We start from the raw sequence: 22,557 nt of genomic DNA on the forward strand, positions 1-22,557 counted from the left end.
TTCTCCATCTGTATCTTCTACCTTAATATCAGTCACATCCGTCTCTTCTTCTCCCTTGGTATCTTCTTCCTTAATATCAGTCACATCCGTCTCTTTTCCTCCTACTGGACCCTCCTGTGGTATACTGGGATTTTTCTCTGTACACTCCTGTGAATTAGGAGGGCGGGGACATCTCTCTGGGGTATCTCTGTTACTGGGTCCTTCTGTAGGAAACAGTGACTAATTACACTACACATATATATTATTGTCAGATAACTGTTTAGGAGTCCTCAAAACTGGTCTCTCCTGTACAATAAAATTACTTGCTTACCTAGAGATGTCAGGGTCTGGTGATTCTTCATTGTCAAGTCCTTGTACAGACCATTGTATAATATAATCCCCCTCCTGCATGGAGAGATAGTGACATTCTTCAAGAGATCCAACACACAATGACAGTCATCACAAAAATACATCCCCCGGTGTTACTGTATAATGTTCCATTCCCAGCAGTCACCTCTCCGGTCACATCCCCCGGTGTTACTGTATAATGTCCCATTCCCAGCAGTCACCTCTCCGGTCACATCCCCCGGTGTTACTGTATAATGTCCCATTCCCAGCAGTCACCTCTCCGGTCACATCTCCCGGTGTTACTGTATGATGTCCCATTCCCAGCAGTCACCTCTCCGGTCACATCCCCTGGTGTTACTGTATAACGCCCCATTCCCAGCAGTCACCTCTCCGGTCACATCCCCCGGTGTTACTGTATAATGCCCCATTCCCAGCAGTCACCTCTCCGGTCACATCCCCTGGTGTTACTGTATAACGCCCCATTCCCAGCAGTCACCTCTCCGGTCACATCCCCGGTGTTACTGTATAATGTCCCATTCCCAGCAGTCATCTCTCCGGTCACATCCCCGGTGTTACTGTATAATGTCCCATTCCCGGCAGTCACCTCTCCGGTCACATCCCCCGGTGTTACTGTATAATGTCCCATTCCCAGCAGTCACCTCTCCGGGCACATCCCCCAGTGTTACTGTATAATGTCCCATTCCCAGCAGTCACCTCTCCCGTCACATCCCCTGGTGTTACTGTATAATGTCCCATTCCCAGCAGTCACCTCTCCGGTCACATCCCCCACTGTTACTGTATAATGTCCCATTCCCAGCAGTCATCTCTCCGGTCACATCCCCGGTGTTACTGTATAATGTCCCATTCCCAGCAGTCACCTCTCCCGTCACATCCCCCGGTGGTACTGTATAATGTCCCATTCCCAGCAGTCACCTCTCCGGGCACATCCCCCGGTGTTACTGTACAATGTGCCATTCCCAGCAGTCACCTCTCCGTCACATCCCTCGGTGTTCCTATATAATGTCCCATTCCCAGCAGTCACCTCTCCGGTCACATCCCCCGGTGTTACAGTATAATGTCCCATTCCCAGCAGTCACCTCTCCGGTCACATCCCCCAGTGTTACTGTATAATGTCCCATTCCCAGCAGTCACCTCTCTGGTCACATCCCCCGGTGTTACTGTATAATGTCCCATTCTCAGCAGTCACCTCTCCCGTCACATCCCCTGGTGTTACTGTATAATGTCCCATTCCCAGCAGTCACCTCTCCCGTCACATCCCCCGGTGTTACTGTACAATGTGCCATTCCCAGCAGTCACCTCTCCGTCACATCCCTCGGTGTTCCTATATAATGTCCCATTCCCAGCAGTCACCTCTCCGGTCACATCCCCCGGTGTTACAGTATAATGTCCCATTCCCAGCAGTCACCTCTCCGGTCACATCCCCCAGTGTTACTGTATAATGTCCCATTCCCAGCAGTCACCTCTCCCGTCACATCCCCGGGTGTTCCTGTTTAATGTCACATTCCATGCAGTCACCTCTCCGGTCACATTCCACGGTGTTACAGTATAATGTCCCATTCCCAGCAGTCACCTCTCCCGTCACATCCCCTGGTGTTACTGTATAATGTCCCATTCCCAGCAGTCACCTCTCCGGTCACATCCCCCACTGTTACTGTATAATGCCCCAATCCCAGCAGTCACTTCTCCGGTCACAACCCACCGATGTTACGGTATAATGTCCCATTCCCAGCAGTCACATCCCCCGGTGTTACTGTATAATGCCCCATTCCCAGCAGTCACCTCTCCGGTCACATCCCCCGGTGTTACTGTATAATGTCCCATTCCCAGCAGTCACCTCTCCCGTCACATCCCCCGGTGTTACTGTATAATGTCCCATTCCCAGCAGTCACTAAGCCAGGCAAGTGGTCAATTCACAGCTGGATCAAATAATTTCCGGAGGGGGTTTCACATTATACATTATGTAGGAAGAACTCTATAAATAATAATAAAACAATGACAAAGACCACCTCCAATCACCATTAGTGCACAGCTCCAGAGCAGGGTGCTAGTGATACCCATTTACAATCAATGTCATCCATCATCGGTGGATTTGCTATCAGTGGTGGATGTCTGATCTGACAGAGGAGGCCGCAATGTTTTTATTTGGCACCAGGCACAGGGGGAATGGTACTGCGTCCAATCTGCTGGCCGTATGTACACTGTGTGACAGGCATCGATGGATTGCGGTTAATGGTTCTCTGCCATCGATGCAAAACACAGGTGACACCATCAACAGTTGATGGAGAGAGGACTGGGCAGCAGGGTATCATCATCAGAATAACAATAACAATAGTAATACAATTATAATACCGATTACTGCCTGCTGCCTCCGAGACCGAGTCCTCTTCCCGCTCAGCAAGCCGCCCGGCGGAAACTGGTATCAAGAGAACAACACACAGTCTCAGGAAGCCAGGTGGAACGCAGAGACCGGAAGTCGAATGGAACGCAGTTGCCGGAAGATGGGTGGAACGCAGACACCAAAGTGAGTGCGACGAAGAATCAGGAAGTCGGGTGGAACACAGACACCGGAATATGAGTGGAACGCAGAGACAGGAAGTTGGGTGTAACGGCCTTAAGAGTCCGGAGTGCACGTTATCTTGTGGGTGTGAGGAGGCCGTGACTGGTAGGGGCCGGGGTATGTCTTTGTATAGATATTACATGGCAACACATGAATTATGAAGGTGTAACGCCAGCACCATGTGGCTGTGACCCACTATCCCCCCACCTCATGGCCTAAGGACTCCAACACAATGGTTGCACATCTCCCACATCATCATTCCCCCCTCATACCTCCCTGACTCGCATGCTGCCCCTTCAGGCCCACTGCTTAGCCTAATAATAAGCACTGTATAGCCTCATATGCGCTACCATGGCGTCAGTACCACATCACATCGCCCAAACCCCCCTCATAATGCCCACCGGCTATATGTATAATAACAATGCCTGCTTTATAATTCCCCCTCATCCCCAAGTCATATATTCAGTATAACAGGTCCCTGCTTCATACTGCTCCTGTGAGCGCCAGGCTAATAGCGGCCATATATACTATGCCATATAATACTGATCTCAGTAATTCCCCAATCACAAGGCCAGTGTCCCTATTACCCATAGTTTGTGGTCTGGTAAATGGTGAGTTATGTAAAGGGACCATGCCGCATGTATACAGTGCAGCTCTGATCTGAGGCAGCTCCGTGGTGGCAGATATCCCAGACGTGGGACTGGCGACCATCCAATGATTCTCCTGCTGCGGAGACATGCGAGGGGGCGTGTCTTTGTTACACATCCCCTCATATGTAAACGTCGCGACTCTGCGGCGGCGTCTCTGGTGCTCGGTAAGTTGTGAGCAAACCAGAATCAGGGCCTCGGTCACAGTCATCCAAGAAGCTTTGTTCCCGGGATACCAAGATTTTGAGAAGCCAATCCCGTAAATGCTGAAGGAGAGCTGTATAATTGGAGATTGTGAAACCTAGACGTTCCCAGGTTTTACAACAGTAATGGGAACAGTGGGCGTCCGTGACGAGGGTGTCTAAAGGAAGATGCGGGCCCTCTGTTAGATTGCATAAGAGGCAGAGGGTTTTAGTAGGAATAACAGACTAGATGGACGAACCCTCTATTACGGTGAGTAAGTGCGGCCATAATACCGTATCACATGCCCTATGGATGTTTTCACCACTGGACGAACCATCCGACATAGCTACAGCCACTGTCGCTGTACTTATAGCCTTTGTCACACGGGGCCCCTGGGCAAGTCCTACTGGCTGCTCCTTTAGTATAGGTGGAAGGATGGGTGGAAGTCCCATAGCCATGATTTTATCATCAATGTTTAATAAACTTCTACAGTGCACCCGGAAAGTATTCACAGCGCTTCACTTTATCCACATTTTGTTATGTCTCAGCCTTATTCCAAAATGGAATACATTTATTTTCTTCCCATCAAAATTCTGCCCACAATACCCCATAATGACAACTTGAAAAAAGTGTTGTTGTTTTTTTTTTAGATTTTTCCAAATTTATTAAAAGTTATTTAAAAAACCACATGATTGTACAGTGAATATATTATGTCATGGGCCAATAACGTGCAGCTTATACCCAATGTGACCTAATGACGGGACTATTATATTATATTCAAACAACATATTGCTGTAGCCTTTACAACCTTAATGCTCTATAGGTCATGTGACATACATACGTGCAGGTCATGTTTAGGGGAGGGGCTTAGTCACTACCAAGTGGTAGAATTAGTTGCAGAGCTTCCACATATGGGGGTTTATTCTAGTTCATTTTTTCTGACAAAATCATTCTTAGATGGACAAAACCATGTGCACTGCAGGGGGGCAGATGTAACATGTGCAGAGAGAATTGGATTTGGGTGAGTTTTTTTTGTTTCTGTGCAGGGAAAATACTGACTGCATGATTTTACACTGCAATATAGATCTCACTTTGAAGAAAAACCCCACCCAAATCTAATTCTCTCTGCACAAGTTACATCTGCCCCCCCTGCAGTGCACATGGTTTTGTCCATCTAAGAAGGATTTTGTCAGAAAGAATGAACTAGAATAAGACCCATGGTGACATCATATAGTGCTGTGTTATTTCTTCCTTTAGGTTTTATAACTAGTAATTTGCCATTTTATGGTTGTTTTGTGGGGATTCATATAATAAATAAAAGTTTGTGTTTTATATTTTAAACTTGGCCAGTGCATTGTATACCTCCAGCGTTCTGTCCTTTGGGCTGTATACACCGAGGTAGTAGTTATCACCTCTTCTTATTCTCATTGTATAATATAACACTAAGAGAGGATCCGGGTAACCTGTGATGTTCTTCTATAGTATGTATCATTGTGTGTGCCCGGTGCCTGTAAGGTGTCATGTGCCACTGTCTGTCTCTCCATACAGGAGGGGGAGTATATAGAGGAGGAACACAGGGGTCTGTACAAGGACGTGATGATGGAGAATCACCGGCCCCTCACATCACTGGGTAAGAGGAGATATTTATTATATAGGGGAAAGCAGGTATGGGGCTCCCCTATATAATCACATATATACAATGTCCTCAGTCACTGCGTGTCTCCTACAGATGGGCCCAGTAACAGAGATACCCCAGAGAGATGTCCCCGTCCTCTGTATTCCCAGGATAATCACATATATATACCATGTCCTCAGTCACTGTGTGTCTCCTACAGATGGGCCCAGTAACAGAGATACCCCAGAGAGATGTCCCCGTCCTCTGTATTCCCAGGATAATCACATATATACCATGTCCTCAGTCACTGTGTGTCTCCTACAGATGGGCCCAGTAACAGAGATACCCCAGAGAGATGTCCCCGTCCTCTGTATTCCCAGGATAATCACATATATACCGTGTCCTCAGTCACTGCATGTCTCCTACAGATGGGCCCAGTAACAGAGATACCCCAGAGAGATGTCCCCGTCCTCTGTATTCCCCGGATAATCACATATATACAATGTCCTCAGTCACTGTGTGTCTCCTACAGATGGGCCAGTAACAGAGATACCCCAGAGAGATGTCCCCGTCCTCTGTATTCCCAGGATAATCACATATATACAATGTCCTCAGTCACTGTGTGTCTCCTACAGATGGGCCCAGTAACAGAGATACCCCAGAGAGATGTCCCCGTCCTCTGTATTCCCAGGATAATCACATATATACCATGTCCTCAGTCACTGCGTATCACCTACAGATGGGCCCAGTAACAGAGATACCCCAGAGAGATGTCCCCATCCTCTGTATTCCCAGGATAATCACATATATACCATGTCCTCAGTCACTGTGTGTCTCCTACAGATGGGCCTTGTAACAGAGATACCCCAGAGAGATGTCCCCGTCCTCTGTATTCCCAGGATAATCACATATATACAATGTCCTCAGTCACTGTGTATCTCCTACAGATGGGCCCAGTAACAGAGATACCTCAGAGAGATGTCCCCGTCCTCTGTATCCCCAGGATAATCACATATATACCATGTCCTCAGTCACTGTGTGTCTCCTACAGATGGGTCCAGTAACAGAGACACCCCAGAGAGATGTCCCCGTCATCTGTATTCCCAGGATAATCACATATATACCATGTCCTCAGTCACTGTGTGTCTCCTACAGATGGGCGCAGTAACAGAGATACCCCAGAGAGATGTCCCCGTCCTCTGTATTCCCAGGATAATCACATATATACCATGTCCTCAGTCACTGCGTATCACCTACAGATGGGCCCAGTAACAGAGATACCCCAGAGAGATGTCCCCGTCCTCTGTATTCCCAGGATAATCACATATATACCATGTCCTCAGTCACTGCGTGTCTCCTACAGATGGGCCTTGTAACAGAGATACCCCAGAGAGATGTCCCCATCCTCTGTATTCCCAGGATAATCACATATATACCATGTCCTCAGTCACTGTGTGTCTCCTACAGATGGGGCCAGTAACAGAGATACCCCAGAGAGATGTCCCTGTCCTCTGTATTCCCAGGATAATCACATATATACCATGTCCTCAGTCACTGTGTGTCTCCTACAGATGGGCCCAGTAACAGAGATACCCCAGAGAGATGTCCCCGTCCTCTGTATTCCCAGGATAATCACATATATACCATGTCCTCAGTCACTGCGTGTCTCCTACAGATGGACCCAGTAACAGAGATACCCCAGAGAGATGTCCCCGTCCTCTGTATTCCCAGGATAATCACATATATACCATGTCCTCAGTCACTGTGTGTCTCCTACAGATGGGCCCAGTAACAGAGATACCCCAGAGAGATGTCCCCGTCCTCTGTATTCCCAGGATAATCACATATATACCATGTCCTCAGTCACTGCGTGTCTCCTACAGATGGACCCAGTAACAGAGATACCCCAGAGAGATGTCCCCGTCCTCTGTATTCCCAGGATAATCACATATATACAATGTCCTCAGTCACTGCCTGTCTCCTACAGATGGGCCCAGTAACAGAGATACCCCAGAGAGATGTCCCCGTCCTCTGTATTCCCAGGATAATCACATATATACCATGTCCTCAGTCACTGCGTGTCTCCTACAGATGGTGCCAGTAACAGAGATACCCCAGAGAGATGTCCCCGTCCTCTGTATTCCCAGGATAATCACATATATACAATATCCTCAGTCACTGCGTGTCTCCTACAGATGGGCCCAGTGTGACCGGACGCCTGCCCTTATGCTCTGGTTACGCCCTTCGAGTCCACAGATAGCGGTTCCTGGTCTCACGGGACCTGGCCAATGGGGGATTCCCAATTACCATCAGTAACCGCCTATCACTGACTCCACCCACTATGCAGTGGGCAGGATATCCCTGCCACCACCAGGCTCCTACTTAAGTGACGCCTGGAATCACCGCTAGCTCCTCAGGCCCAAGCGCTGGCACCTGAGTACTACCTGCTGGAGTGTGTGCGTCTCCCCCGCCTCCGACTGGCGTCGGTTGGTTCCCCACTGGTCACGGACCAGACCTCTGTTTCGGTAACTGGCAGAGAGGAACTGGGAGCTTCTGCTGTGTGCCTGCAGCCTGTTGCTCCAGATCTGAACATCTGCCTCTCCAGGTCCTGCTGTGTGCCTGCAGCCTATTGCTCCAGAGCTGAACATCTGCCTCTCCAGGTCCTGCTGTGTGCCTGCAGCCTATTGCTCCAGAGCTGAACATCTGCCTCTTCAGCTCCTGCTGTGTGCCTGCAGCCTGTTGTTCCAGAGCTGAATGTCTGCCTTTCCAGCTCCTGCTGTGTGCCTGCAGCCTGTTGCTCCGAAGCTGAACGTCTGCCTCTTCAGCTCCTGCTTTGTGCCTGCAGCCAGGGCCGGATTTGTCACTAGGCCCGTGAGGCACGGGCCTAGGGGCGGCACCTGCCAAGGGCGGCAGCCGCCAGGCATCTGCTGTCATTCAGTTTTTCAGTCTGACACTGACTTTTACAGAGCGGCAGAGGGGCCGCTCGCCGCTGCTTCTTAGTGCAGACAGGAGCTCTCTATCTGCTGCTGCCACTGTACCTGTCCCACTCTGGGCAGCAGCGCTGGCAGCCTCAAGCCACAGTCCCGTCCCTCCCTCCCTCCTTTCAAGCAGAGAATACAGGCAGTATGCCTGCCCTGCTCACACACGGACAGCATGAAACTCCGGAGCCCGTCCACACAAACTGTTACCTACTAGTGTAACTTTCTGTTCCTTGCAAGCGGCAAGGAACTATTCTCCCTGCAGTCAGTGCACTCAGGTTACGGATCCTCCCCTCTGTCATCATGCTGCTGCCTTCTACACAGACAGGAAAGTGTCTGGAGCAAGTTAACTGTTTGTATCCCTTCTATTAAACAGTAAGTGCTAAAAAATTGTCATGTGCCTCCAAGTGTGTACTTAAGCTAATTATTGTGTGTACTGTGAGTACTGGTGTTATTATTTATTATGATATGTATGTGTGTGTGGGTGTGTTTATATATATATATATATATATATATATATACGCGGGTGCACATATACATACATATGGGGGGGGGGGGGGGGGCAGCCAAAAATTGTGCCTAGGGGCGGCCTGACCCCTAAATTCGCCCCTGCCTACAGCCTGTTGCTCCGAAGCTCAATGTCTGCCTCTCCAGCTCCTACTGTGTGCCTGCAGCCTGTTGCTCCGGAGCTGAACGTCTGTCTCTCCAGCTCCTGCTGTGTGCCTGCAGCCTGTTGCTCCGGAGCTGAACGTCTGTCTCTCCAGCTCCTGCTGTGTGCCTGCAGCCTGTTGCTCCGGAGCTGAATGTCTGCCTCTCTAGCTCCTGCTGTTTGCCTGCAGCCTGTTGCTCCGGAGCTGAACGTCTGTCTCTCCAGCTCCTGCTGTGTGCCTGCAGCCTGTTGCTCCGGAGCTGAATGTCTGCCTCTCTAGCTCCTGCTGTTTGCCTGCAGCCTGTTGGTCCGGACCTGAACGTCTGCCTCTCCAGCACCTGCTGTGTGCCTGCAGACTGTTGGTCCAGAGCTGAACCCCTGTCTCTCCAGCACCTGCTGTGTGCCTGCAGACTGTTGCTCCGGAGCTGAACATCTGCCTGTCCGGCTCCCACTGTGTGCCTGCAGCCTGTTTCTCCGGAGCAGAACAACTGCCTCTCCAGCTCCTGCTGTGTGCCTGCAGCCTCTTGCTCCGGTGCTGAACGTCCGCCTCTCCAGCTCCTGCTGTGTGCCTGCAGCCTGTTGCTCCAAAGATGAACGTCTGCCTCTCCAGCTCCTGCTGTGTGCCTGCAGCCTGTTTCTCTGAAGCTGAACGTCTGCCTCTCCAGCTCCTGCTGTGTGCCTTCAGCCTGTTGCTCCGGTGCTGAACGTCTGCCTCTCCAGCTCCTGCTGTGTGCCTGCAGCCTGTTTCTCTGAAGCTGAACGTCTGCCTCTCCAGCTCCTGCTGTGTGCCCGCAGCCTGTTGCCCCGGAGCTGAACATCTGCCTCTCAAGCTCCTGCTGTGTGCCCGCAGCCTGTTGCCCTGAGCTGAACATCTGCCTCCCCAGCTTCTGCTTTTTGCCGGCAGCCTGTTGTTCCAGGGCTGAGTGGATGTCAACGCCTGCTTCTCCCGCACCCTTACCTCCCCTCCACCTTGCAAAAAGCAGACAGTGCAGATGAGCAGAGCTCCATTTTTCCTCCCTGTTGGTGTGATGCATATAAGAATAATACACTTTTAGTCTATATGTGGTGGTGCGAGTCACTGTAAGTAGTACCTGAAGAGGGTCTTGTGAATTATCTACTCGAATCGCTGGAGGACGTGTTTGTATAAAATGTCTTAATTGCAAATACATGAAGAACTGGGAGTGTTGTAATCCATGTTTCTCTTTTAGGTCTGAGAAAGAGAGGATCTTTCCCCCCGGGTCATATACGTCTCTAATTACCGATATACCTTTCTCCCGCCATCGAAGGAATGTGACGGTGTCTATACCAGGAAGGAATGCTGGATTGCCCCATATTGTGACGTAGTGTGATCAGGTAGACATCGCCTAATGCTTTTCTTATCACTCCCAGTAAAGGGCCGGTTACACCCCCAGACGCCTAATTCCTGTCCCACCCCCAGACGCCTAATTCCTGTCCCACCCCCAGACGCCTACTTCCTGTCCCACCCCCAGACGCCTACTTCCTGTCCCACCCCCAGACGCCTACTTCCTGTCCCACCCCAAAACGCCTACTTCCTGTCCCACCCCAAAACGCCTACTTCCTGTTAGTCACCTTGCCAACAGCTACCAAAGTAACACAGTAGCAGGATTGTATGGAGAGAACTGTATGGAGTTGGTGAGCGCGGTGTTTTGGCATCCAACTTAGGGAGGAGCTTTTAACTCTCCCCATTATACTTCTAGAGAGATCACTTATAGCTGCATCCGTTACAGCACAGTACAATAAAAGCTGCTTGTGCTGCTCAGTACGCAAAGTGCTGCTCAGTGTCCAATGTGCTGCTCAGTGACTCAGTGCGCAAAGTGCTGCTCAGTACGCAAAGTGCTACTCAGTACATAAAGTACAATTTATAGTGGATCTGAATTAATGGGCTTGTTATAGTCTATGGGGAAAATTGGTCCATTTGCACCGGTTCTCGGTGTCCTAGAGACTGGTACCATATGAAAGAGAAAACTCTTGGGTTTCTGAAGCCTAACCATGCATGTATGTGACACCGGCAAGCAACTGTGTGTGGGGACCCCACCAATTGTCTGCCAAGCTTGCAGGGGTTTCTGGCTAGGGGACTTGGATGCACTTTACACTATTCACGCTGGCTCCCTTCACTGCAAAAAGAGCAGTCTCCCAGGGGAGGGGAGAGGTGGGGGTGACCAGCCAGCAATAAACAACGTCTCATTGGGGGGGGGCGTGGCTAGCCGGCCAACAGGGAGGACGCCGAGTCTAAGAGCTCCCGCTCCACGCTACCAACAAAGCCTGCTTTACAAAACCTTACCCTCCCCAACCTCAGTCACCCGCCGCCCCTACCTCCCTCCTGCACTCCGATAGCCGTCGGGCGAAGCTGCGGAGCCGGGGAGTGTATTTACACACTCCTGCAGGTTGCGGCCTAGCCCGGCGACGGAAGCCGCGGCCTCAATTTCGGAGGCGGAAGATCCACGGGCGCTCGATCTCGTCGCCGGGGAGCACCTGAGAAAAACAGAAGCCCGGACAAGCGCGGGTGAGTGCACGGGAGTTACTCCCAGAGCCAATCACGGCACCCCGCCACCCCATTCCTCAGCACGCCGCACAGAGCCGCAGGGCTCCAGAAAGTCCAACCCGCCAGCCCCTTTGCCCTCACGCACCGCAAGGCGGCAAAAAGACCTGGCTGCCAGCCTCATCACCCGCTCCCATACCTCCCACAACCCACCACAAAGGACCCGGCTCTCTCCCCAGTGATAGGGAGACCCGGGCTGGTACCTGTCCACACGTGCCTCTCCCTGCAAAGAGCACATAAACCCGGCCGCCATCTTGCCTCCGCAGCTGCCCTCACTACACCTGCAGCCGGACACCTCCTCAGCTGCTCCTACAGCCATCTTACAGGCTGCACCCCTATAGAGAAGACCCCACAGAAGAGGGAGTCCAACACCTGGACCACACTGCTGTGTCCCTGAGACCTGCTGCAATAACACAGGCAGACCCCCCCACATCCCTAATAACCCCACAATAACCTGACTTAGCTGGTGGTGCTTGTGGGGCTGCACCTACCACAAATATCAATCTGAGACAGACACCTGGGGAAAAGGACTTCCTGCTTGCTCCCCACCAAACTCAGCAAATACTGCTATAAAATCTCACAGCACCTGTGCACACTTGCTGACCGGCACTCGCCCCCCCAAACTACTTATCCTACAGCACGGTACACAGTGTGCCCCTCCGGGCTCGGAGAAAGAGACTTGTACACCTGTTATACACTGCTACACTGTTGCTCTCAACTCACTACCTGCTGCAAAACTATTCTGACAGATAGGAAAGGAAGCAACAGCTTTTGTCTAATTATGTAATCAATGGACTGACTCTCACAGTCGTGGCCCACCTATAATCCATGTAACGCTGTGCCTCATAGCACACACTCGATTTTAAGGCTCATTTCATTCTCATGAAAAGATTCCTGGTCCCTTCATCCATGACCCCCACTGGCTCATCTACACGAGACAACACTCAGGAAGGCAACTCTTCAGACTCAGGAGAATCCTCGACTCGCTCTGGGTCCAGACGTAGACACAAATCTACATCCACCACCCGCCCACCGAAAATGAAACCCACAGACATCGCCGCGGTGCTGGGCCCCCTGTTAGATGAAAAGCTGGCCGGCATCAAAGAGGCCATAGACTCCACACTAGCACAGTTAACCCAACACTCTAGCCGCATAGATGAGCTAGAACAAAGAGTCTCTAACCTAGAAGACGATCTACACACAGCTCAAGAAACAATCGAGACTCAACACGCGGACATAACCAGCCTCACCGACAAACTTGATGATCTCGAAAATCGTAGTCGAAGAAATAACCTGCGAGTGATCGGCATCCCAGAGTCGATAAAAGGCCACGAATTGCTTGACCTCCTCTCCAACTGGATCCCGGAACAACTAGCTATGAATCTGAAGGGCGTACCCCTGGCCATCGAACGGGCGCATCGTATCGGCCCGGACCGAAAAAATACCTCTGGACGTCCACGCCCCGTCATCATGAAAATCCTGAACTACGCAGATAAATCAGCGCTTTTAGATCACTATCGCAGGACAGCTAACCTATCTTACAAAGGAGAACGTTTACTTATATTTCAGGACTTCTCCAACCAGGTTGCAGCCAAACGTAAAGAATTCACCCCTATCTGCAAACAGCTATTTGAAAACAAGACCAAGTTTTCCTTGTTATATCCTGCCCGCCTGCGAATCTTCGAGAATGGAAAACCGATCTTCTTCGAAGACCCAGCTGCTGCACAAGCTCATCTTTCTCGCCCTGACACCTGAACTGGCTTGAGGCACTGCTACTTGTCACTGTCTAGCCCTGCACAGTGGGCCACACTGTGAATGTGCTTCGGCACACCGTGCATGTTCACACAATGTACCTTGAGTACATTTTTTCTTTTTTTCTCTTCCTTCCCTTTTTTATTCTCTTTCCTGTTTGTAATTGTATTTGTTAATGTTATGATTGCCTGCCTAGCTCTGAAGCCTAGATTCACCTCGGGGTGCTCTCTCTCTGCTCGCTGGGACGGAGAGAGGCCCTGCTTTAATAACCTTCCCACCCGTATTATGATGTTATCCACTGGCATAGGTTAATATAACGGACCATAACAATCCCCATCAGGACTCTATAGGGAATACCCCATTACTATCATATAATATAATTTCCTGGAATGTAGAGGGACTTAATACCCCAGTAAAGCGAAAGAAAGTGCTCTCCCACCTTAACCGTCTAAAACCCCATATCTTATTCCTTCAGGAAACACATTGGACCGCAGACCCTAGAAACACTCTAAAAGCCCCCTGGATCGGGGAATGCATATCCGCCCCCTACACTAATAAAACCAGAGGCGTAGCCATAATATTTAGGAAAAACCTACAGTATACATGTAAGAAGAAATTCATAGACCCAGAGGGAAGATATATCTTATTAGAAGCAACTATAGACAATGTAGACTACTTGTTGGTTAACATATATGCCCCAAACACTTCTAACAAAACTTTCTATGCAGCACTCCTACAGAAGATCCTGTCCTGGGAAAACAAGAACCTGATCCTGGGAGGAGACTTCAACTCAGTCGTCGATCCATCCATAGACAGGTCCAAGGTAAGCTCACATGCTACTGGCACAGACAGCAACACTCTTCCCCCCCTCTGCTCCCAACTAAATCTTGTAGACCCCTGGAGAATACACCACCCACTACATAGAGAATATTCCTTCTTTTCACACCCGCATTCAACTCACTCACAAATAGACTACATATTTACCTCCCAGCATTTGCTCCCCAAGGTCACCCACACTTCTATCAAAGATATCATTATCTCTGATCACGCACCCATATCCTTAACCCTTCACCTTACGATGCCACAACAATTTTCAAAGAACTGGAGATTCCCTGCCTATCTCATACACTCCGAAGACTTCCTTCTACACTTAAAACAGCACTGGCGCAATTATGCGACAGATAACGCAATACACGAAGATGACCCTTCGTTGTTCTGGGGGGCCTCGAAAGCGGTCCTTAGAGGACACATAATGTCATATATTCACTCTAAACGCAAAAAATTCTCAGCCCAACTTCATAGTCTAAGCTCCGAGCTCACATCAGCCTATAGAGCCTACAAACTACACGATGACCCCACCCATAGAGAGGCTTACCTCACCGCAAAAAAAATCCATGACACCTACCTCACGGAGCAGGCTCAAACCCAACACAATTATCAAAGAAACAAATATCACCGTTGGGGTAATAAATCTGGTAGACTGCTGGCGAGCCTCGCCAAAGGCTCACAGCCCAAGACATGGGTTAGCGCCATCAATAGCTCAGATAGAATTATTACCAACCCTACTGATATATGTGAAGAATTTATGCATTACTACAAAACCTTATACACAGCTGACCCAGACATGAATATACTTAGGACAACTCATATAAAGGTATCTTTATAGGGTATGGAGTCTCACAGACATCTTCCAGATAAAAAAAGGTTTTATTCCAATAAAACAAGGTGTAGGCCAACAATCTTTAACAGCAGAAATCACCACACTAGTTGGAACCCGGGTAACATGTGAGTAATACTGTACTGTATCGAAAGCGATCCTGAACCATTGAACAGTAAAATAGACACTGGTTGCGATGCGTTTCGGCACACTGCGGTGCCTTTATCAAGTAATGTGTCGGCAGCAGGTCTTTCTGATTGATAAATTCAGTGGGGGACTGTCTCCACAGTTCCCTGCACGTGCAAACAGAAATGACCTGTCATTTCTGAAATGACCCTGTTGTTTTAGACTGATTCCTTGTGCCAAGGTAGCGCTTGGCAAAGTGTTTGTATACGGGCGGTTCCGGTGCTTAGATGTGAGCTATTTGGCTTACGGGCGGATATATGCATTGGATTGAATACACATTGATATTAGCAGCTGGCATTTATTTTTTCCTTAAATATGTGCACTGAAAAAGCCGCCGATACTCAGTAAAATGCATGATTACATGATACCGCAGTCGCCTTCACTGTGGTAACGATATCAACCACTGGCAGAGGGTGTAACGCCACAGCCGGGGCACATTCCTGACACCCTGTCTAGCGTATCCCCTGGCTATGGCGTTTCTCCCTCTGCTAGCGGTATCACTTAATCGATTGCAGCCAGATCCGGGGCCGCGCTTTTGCATCACACACATCGATATTCTGCCATTTTCTGAGTGATTTTTTGAAGTTATGTCAAATCGCTCAGAATATAGCTGAATATCGCCTTGTGTGTAGGGCCCATTACTGTATCATTTACCATCATGTTGGGGCTCCAGAGAGCGCTGGTCTTCCCGCACACGCTGGATCAAACCATTTCCAGAGGGAATCAGTACATCTGTCAGATTGAACTTAGGTCTACAGTCATTAGGTCGACTGGCAGGAAGGAAGATCGACATGGGCCAAGGTTGACATGACTTAAGGTCGAATTTGCATAAAGGTCGATATGAGGAAGGTCGACTGGTCATAAGGTCGACATGGGTTTTTCACTGTTTTTTTATCCGAATGTCGACACAGTCGACATGGACACAGTTGGCAATGAGAATCGGACCCTCGCATTGCTCACTTCACTCGCCACAGCTTTAATAACCTCCTCCACGCCCTAGTGGATGGTAGGGCATGAAATACCGCCTGTCGGCACATGTCGGCTCAAAAAACAGTGAAAAACCCCATGTCGACCTTATGACCAGTCGACCTTCCTCATGTCGACCTTTATGCAAATTCGACCTTAAGTCATGTCGACCTTGGCCCATGTCGACCTTAAGTCAGGTCGACCTTCCTGCCAGTCGACCTAGTGGGGTCGACCTAATGACTGTAGACCTAAGTTCATTCTAATAGATGACCGCTTCCCTTCCAGAGGGGGTTCCACATTATTCATTATGTAGCAAACAAAAAAGAAACCAAATAAAAAAAAAAAAAAACTTCCAATTCCCATTAGTGCACAGCTCCAGAGCAGGGTGCTGGGGTTACCCATTTACAATCAATGTCAGGCCATCATCGGTGGATTTGCTATCAGTGGTGGAGATCTGATCTGGCAAAGGAGGCCGCTATGTTTTTATTTGTCACCCGGCACAGGGGGGGATTGGTACTGACTGAGCCCCACACACACTGCATCCCAGCAGCTCACTGTACGGTGTGTGACGGGTATCGATGGATCACCATCAATGGTTCTCTGCCATCGATGTAAAACACAGATGACACCATCGGCAGTTGATGGGGAGAGGATTGGGCAGCAGGAAGGGTAGGGAACAGGGGGCACAGGGGTGAGAGTCTAAAGGGTATCACAATAACAGTAGTAATAGTAGTACAGGTATAATACCGATCACCGGCTGCTGCCTCCGAGACCGAGTCCTCTTCCTGCTGCTCACTGTTACCTGGGGTCACCTGGTGCCAGCTGCAGCACTCTCCCTCCTGCCTGCCATGCACACCAGGAAGGGACGTTTCCCTGCTAACACAGCTCCTCCCACTCTGCCCCACACTTTGGCTAGAGCTGCGGGGGAGTCTGGGAGCTGAGTACATACCACAAGAACATTCCCGCCGCTGTATTAGGAGTCGGACACTGAGACATCACTGCCGGACTGCTAGAAGAGGTAATTGCACCTGGGAGAATGTATAGAGAGAGTTATGTGATGTGCGGTCACCGGTAGCTGATTCTATGCTGTATGTACGACTAGTAAGGTTCTGTCCCCTGTGTGGGAGAGCGGCGGCCATTTTCACGACGACCGATCAACGCGCGTTCATTGGCTGCAGCAGCAGCATCATTCTCGGCGCGTCGCTGCTGATCTTACCTGAGGCCTCTCACTTCCAGCAGCCACGGTGATTAAGTTACGGGGGACGGAGAGAAGACATTGCTGTATCTGGCAGCAGGTGATGGTATTGTGCTGCCCTGGTGTTATTATATAGGGGGAGCAGCCTGTGGTGTCCTGTTATACAGGGGGAGCGGCCTGTGGTGTCCTGTTATAGGGGGGGGGGGGGTTATTAATATTATGGAATATCAGATACAATAACCCATTTTTCTGGTAATAATAGTGTAAATGCCTATTTCTTGTGGAACACTTATGGCAGCTGTCCTGTCAGTCACATGTGATAACTCTCCATAGGGGATATTGCAGACTTCTCTTCACCTACTCCCGAGCAGGTGAAATGCTGATGGGAATCCCTATTTTGGGGTACATTTTTGGGACTTGGTTCAGAACCCCTTTGGCCACCCCACTTAATACTAATATACACTCTGAAGTTTTTAATTAGCCAATAATGAGTTGTCCGTTCTGGTTTAAAAAAAAAAGTGCAAGGTGTTGGAAATGGGGTACAATTAGGGTTACCACCTAGTCCCTTTAATTCCGGACACATGTTAATTACACAGGTTCTGTGGCAGTTTAAAATCAGGTGAAGTGGAGTCTTGAAGTCAGCCAGCCACAGAACCTGTGTAATTAATATGTGTCCGGAATTAAAGGGACTAGGTGGTAACCCTAGGTACAATTATGGGACAGGGTTATTGGGGGGCTTTATGAGAGGGACACTTTTTTTAGGCTTGAAGGTAGGAATTATCCGTTTTTGAAAGTGCCTTTTTCATACACCCCAAATATAAGAGTATTTATATTACACACATAAGCTGCTTTTCTTATTTTCAGTATTTTTTTATTGCAGCCATTTAACATATTTATAAACCTTTTCATTATGCCCTGTGTTATCCGATGTTACTGTGCCATATTTGGGGGGTACAGGGTGATTTCCCTAATGTCACCTGCACTTTTCACTGATTAACACATTTTTTTTAAATGTCTCATAGGATTGTTAAAAAAAGGAGAACACATAACTGTGATATGTGATAAGTGCGGTAACTTAACCTGACTCACAATCGCAGGTAATCACAGCTAATAGGATATCTCCTTGTTGTTGTTGTATCTTTTTTTTTAATCTTTCAAAACCTACAGTTCCTCTTCCTAGCCTGGGGTGTCGCTCTCTGCTGTGATGCTTCTAGCACAGGTCTCGTCTGCATATCCGTGCTGAAATACAGACAACACTGTGCTAGAATCACCACCGCAGGCAGGGAGGAGGAACTGCACAAGGTATGACAGATGCAGGGTACTATAGTGAACACTACCTATGTGAGGGTATTAATCACAGCTATACACTACTGGATCACAGCGACTACTTAATAACTGACCACACACTAGATGCTGACGCCTCACTGTGATTAATAATCTCTACTGAGCTGATCAGATGATAAGGATTAAACCACCATCTATATCCCTCATATGGGTACAGGTGCCCCAAGCAGCTATTGGATATAATACATATGATGTAATCTGATAAGTTATGTATAACAAGTCCTCCCTCAGAGCACAGTACAGAAGTGTGTATAATATATAGGCCGTTATTTACAGGCATACTGACACAAGTAATGATTGCAGCAATAATACACAGACAGCCCAGTATCTAGTCACTTTTTTCATTGCAGCGATTCACAAACTGTGGGTCCCGACCTTCTCAGCATGAGGGCACGACTCCATGTTGCTGACCGTCAGGCTGATGACTTCTCTGATCTCAGTCAGGGATCCAAGGAGAAAAATCAGTTGAATTGTCTGTTACTTAAAGGTGGCCACACACCTACAGATGTATCTTCAGATCTGGCTGGTTGGTACAAAAATCTGGTAATTTCTGAATGACAGTTTGTCAGTTTTCCAGCATTTCACAGCAAATGGTCAATTCTCTTTTGCTCTCATCCATAACCGGGTTTTTGTTCCAACCAGCCAGATCTGACAATAAATCTGTAGGTGTATGGCCAGTTTAACACTGGGGGGTGTGACTGCTGGGAATTGGACATTATACAGTAACACCGGGGGATGTGACCGTGGAGGTGACTGCTGGCAAGGGGACATTATACAGTATCACCGGGAGATGTGACCAGAGAGGTGTCTGCTGGGAATGGGGCATTATACAGTAACACCTGGGGATGTGACTGCTGGGAATGGGACAGGAGAGGTGACTGCTGGGAATGGGACATTATACAGTAACACCGGTGGACGTGACCAGAGAGGTGGCTGCTGGGAATGGGACAGGAGAGGTGACTGCTGGGAATGGGACATTATACAGTAACACCGGGGGATGTGATCCGGAGAGGTGACTGCTGGGAATGGGACATTATACAGTAGCACATGGGGATTTGTTTTGGGGATGACTGTATCACTGTGTGTGTGTCAGGATGTAACTATATTTTTCCATGTAGGATTATCTAGAGCAGTGGTGGCCAACCCGTGGCTCTTGAGCCTCATGCGGCTCTCCCCCTTGTAAAGTGAGGCTCCTGCTCCCACAGCTGCCCGCCGCCCACCGTCCATCCCAGTCCGTCCCAGTCCCCCCTGCTGCCAGTTCCCTGAATCCCTTTTCCTTCTGAGGGGAGGAGAGCACGCATCGCGCATCTCTCCTACCCCTTACTGTGCATCCTTGTGACTGGGCCGTCCGCTAATCAGAGCTCGCAGGCCAGCAGCCAATCAGGAGCCGGCCAGCGAGCTTTGATTGGTGGACAGCCCAGTCACAGGGAAGTGAGGAGGAAGGAGACGCGCGGTGTGCTGTGCTGTGCTCTCCTCCCATCAGTGACATGATAGGAGGACTGCAGGGGGACACCAGACTGTCCTCTCCCCACCCGGCAGCAGCAGCAACAACGGTGAGTGCTGCTGCTGGGAAATTTGCACTGTGGGGGCATAGCAGTTTGTGGCACTGTGGGGGCATACCAGCTTTCTGGCACCATAGGGGCATACCTGGCACCGTGGGGGGCATATGTGTATCTGGCACTATTGGGGGCATATGTATATATGGCACTGCACTATTGGAGGCATATTTGTATCAAACACACCCAAGAGGTCAAAATAAACTACGCCCCTTTTATTTGGCGCATGCGCCTTCGGCGCGCACATGATGTCGGCTCTTTAGCTTGACTACCGATATTTTTCGGCTCTTTACCTCTGACCGGTTGGCCACCCCTGATCTAGAGGAACACAAGCATCTATACGAGGACGTGATGGAGAATTACCAGCCCCTCACATCACTGGGTAAGAAGAGATTTCATTTTATTGTGCAAGGAAGATCAGTTATAGGGGCCATCTACACACAATAATAATCCGATAGCTGCATATATACCATGTCCTCAGTCACTGCGTGTCTCCTACAGATGGGCCCAGTAACAGTGATACCCCAGAGAGATGTCCCCGTCCTCTGTATTCCCAGGATAATCACATATATACCATGTCCTCAGTCACTGTGTGTCTCCTACAGATGGGCCCAGTAACAGAGATACCCCAGAGAGATGTCCCCGGCCTCTGTATTCCCAGGATAATCACATATATACCATGTCCTCAGTCACTGTGTGTCTCCTACAGATGGGCCCAGTAACAGAGATACCCCAGAGAGATGTCCCCGTCCTCTGTATTCCCAGGATAATCACATATATACCATGTCCTCAGTCACTGCATGTCTCCTACAGATGGGCCCAGTAACAGAGATACCCCAGAGAGATGTCCCCGTCCTCTGTATTCCCAGGATAATCACATATATACCATGTCCTCAGTCACTGCGTGTCTCCTACAGATGGGGCCAGTAACAGAGATACCCCAGAGAGATGTCCCCGTCCTCTGTATTCCCAGGATAATCACATATATACCATGTCCTCAGTCACTGCGTGTCTCCTACAGATGGGCCCAGTAACAGAGATACCCCAGAGAGATGTCCCTGTCCTCTGTATTCCCAGGATAATCACATATATACCATGTCCTCCGTCACTGCGTGTCTCCTACAGATGGGCCCAGTAACAGAGATACCCCAGAGAGATGTCCCCGTCCTCTGTATTCCCAGGATAATCACATATATACCATGTCCTCAGTCACTGCGTGTCTACTACAGATGGGCCCAGTAACAGAGATACCCCAGAGAGATGTCCCCGTCCTCTGTATTCCCAGGATAATCACATATATACAATGTCCTCAGTCACTGTGTGTCTCCTACAGATGGGCCCAGTAACAGAGATACCCCAGAGAGATGTCCCCGTCCTCTATATTCCCAGGATAATCACATATATACAGTGTCCTCAGTCACTGCGTGTCTCCTACAGATGGGCCCAGTAACAGAGATACCCCAGAGAGATGTCCCCGTCCTCTGTATTCCCAGGATAATCACATATATACCATGTCCTCAGTCACTGCGTGTCTCCTACAGATGGGCCCAGTAACAGAGACACCCCAGAGAGATGTCCCCGTCCTCTGTATTCCCAGGATAATCACATATATACCATGTCCTCAGTCACTGCGTGTCTCCTACAGATGGGCCCAGTAACAGAGATACCCCAGAGAGATGTCCCCGTCCTCTGTATTCCCAGGATAATCACATATATACCATGTCCTCAGTCGCTGCGTGTCTCCTACAGATGGGCCCAGTAACAGAGATACCCCAGAGAGATGTCCCCGTCCTCTGTATTCCCAGGATAATCACATATATACCATGTCCTCAGTCGCTGCGTGTCTCCTACAGATGGGCCCAGTAACAGGAATACCCCAGAGAGATGTCCCCGTCCTCTGTATTCCCAGGATAATCACATATATACAATGTCCTCAGTCACTGTGTGTCTCCTACAGATGGGCCCAGTAACAGAGATACCCCAGAGAGATGTCCCCGTCCTCTGTATTCCCAGGATAATCACATATATACCATGTCCTCAGTCACTGCGTGTCTCCTACAGATGGGCCCAGTAACAGAGATACCCCAGAGAGATGTCCCCGTCCTCTGTATTCCCAGGATAATCACATATATACCATGTCCTCAGTCACTGCGTGTCTCCTACAGATGGGCCCAGTAACAGAGATACCCCAGAGAGATGTCACCACCCTCTGTATTCCCAGGATAATCACATATATGCCATGTCCTCAGTCACTGCGTGTCTCCTACAGATGGGCCCAGTAACAGAGATACCCCAGAGAGATGTCCCCGTCCTCTGTATTCCCAGGATAATCACATATATACCATGTCCTCAGTCACTGTGTGT

General features: G+C 49.3%; 4 protein-coding genes across 5 annotated transcripts in view; 2 read left to right on the plus strand and 2 right to left on the minus strand.

Annotated features, from left to right (window-relative positions):
- Positions 1-22,557, minus strand: part of LOC146007459 (uncharacterized) — a 606,258-nt gene that overhangs the window by 170,185 nt on the left and 413,516 nt on the right. The gene's annotated exons all lie outside the window — the stretch shown is intronic.
- Positions 1-22,557, plus strand: part of LOC146007468 (uncharacterized) — a 158,660-nt gene that overhangs the window by 58,005 nt on the left and 78,098 nt on the right. The gene's annotated exons all lie outside the window — the stretch shown is intronic.
- The window catches only part of LOC146007455 (uncharacterized), a 202,042-nt gene that overhangs the window by 40,519 nt on the left and 138,966 nt on the right, over positions 1-22,557 (minus strand). The window lies entirely within an intron of this gene.
- Positions 2,708-22,557, plus strand: part of LOC146007465 (uncharacterized) — a 32,963-nt gene continuing 13,113 nt past the window's right edge. Inside the window, exons 1-3 of the mRNA XM_083145837.1 lie at positions 2,708-3,022; positions 5,284-5,365; positions 14,018-14,112. Coding sequence (XP_083001963.1) covers positions 2,920-3,022; positions 5,284-5,365; positions 14,018-14,112 — 280 coding nt within the window. The 5' untranslated portion in view covers positions 2,708-2,919. The remainder of the gene's footprint in view (positions 3,023-5,283; positions 5,366-14,017; positions 14,113-22,557) is intronic.

The sequence above is a fragment of the Crinia signifera genome, chromosome 6 (genome assembly GCF_055691185.1).
Source record: "Crinia signifera chromosome 6, ASM5569118v1, whole genome shotgun sequence".
NCBI lineage: Eukaryota > Metazoa > Chordata > Amphibia > Anura > Myobatrachidae > Crinia > Crinia signifera.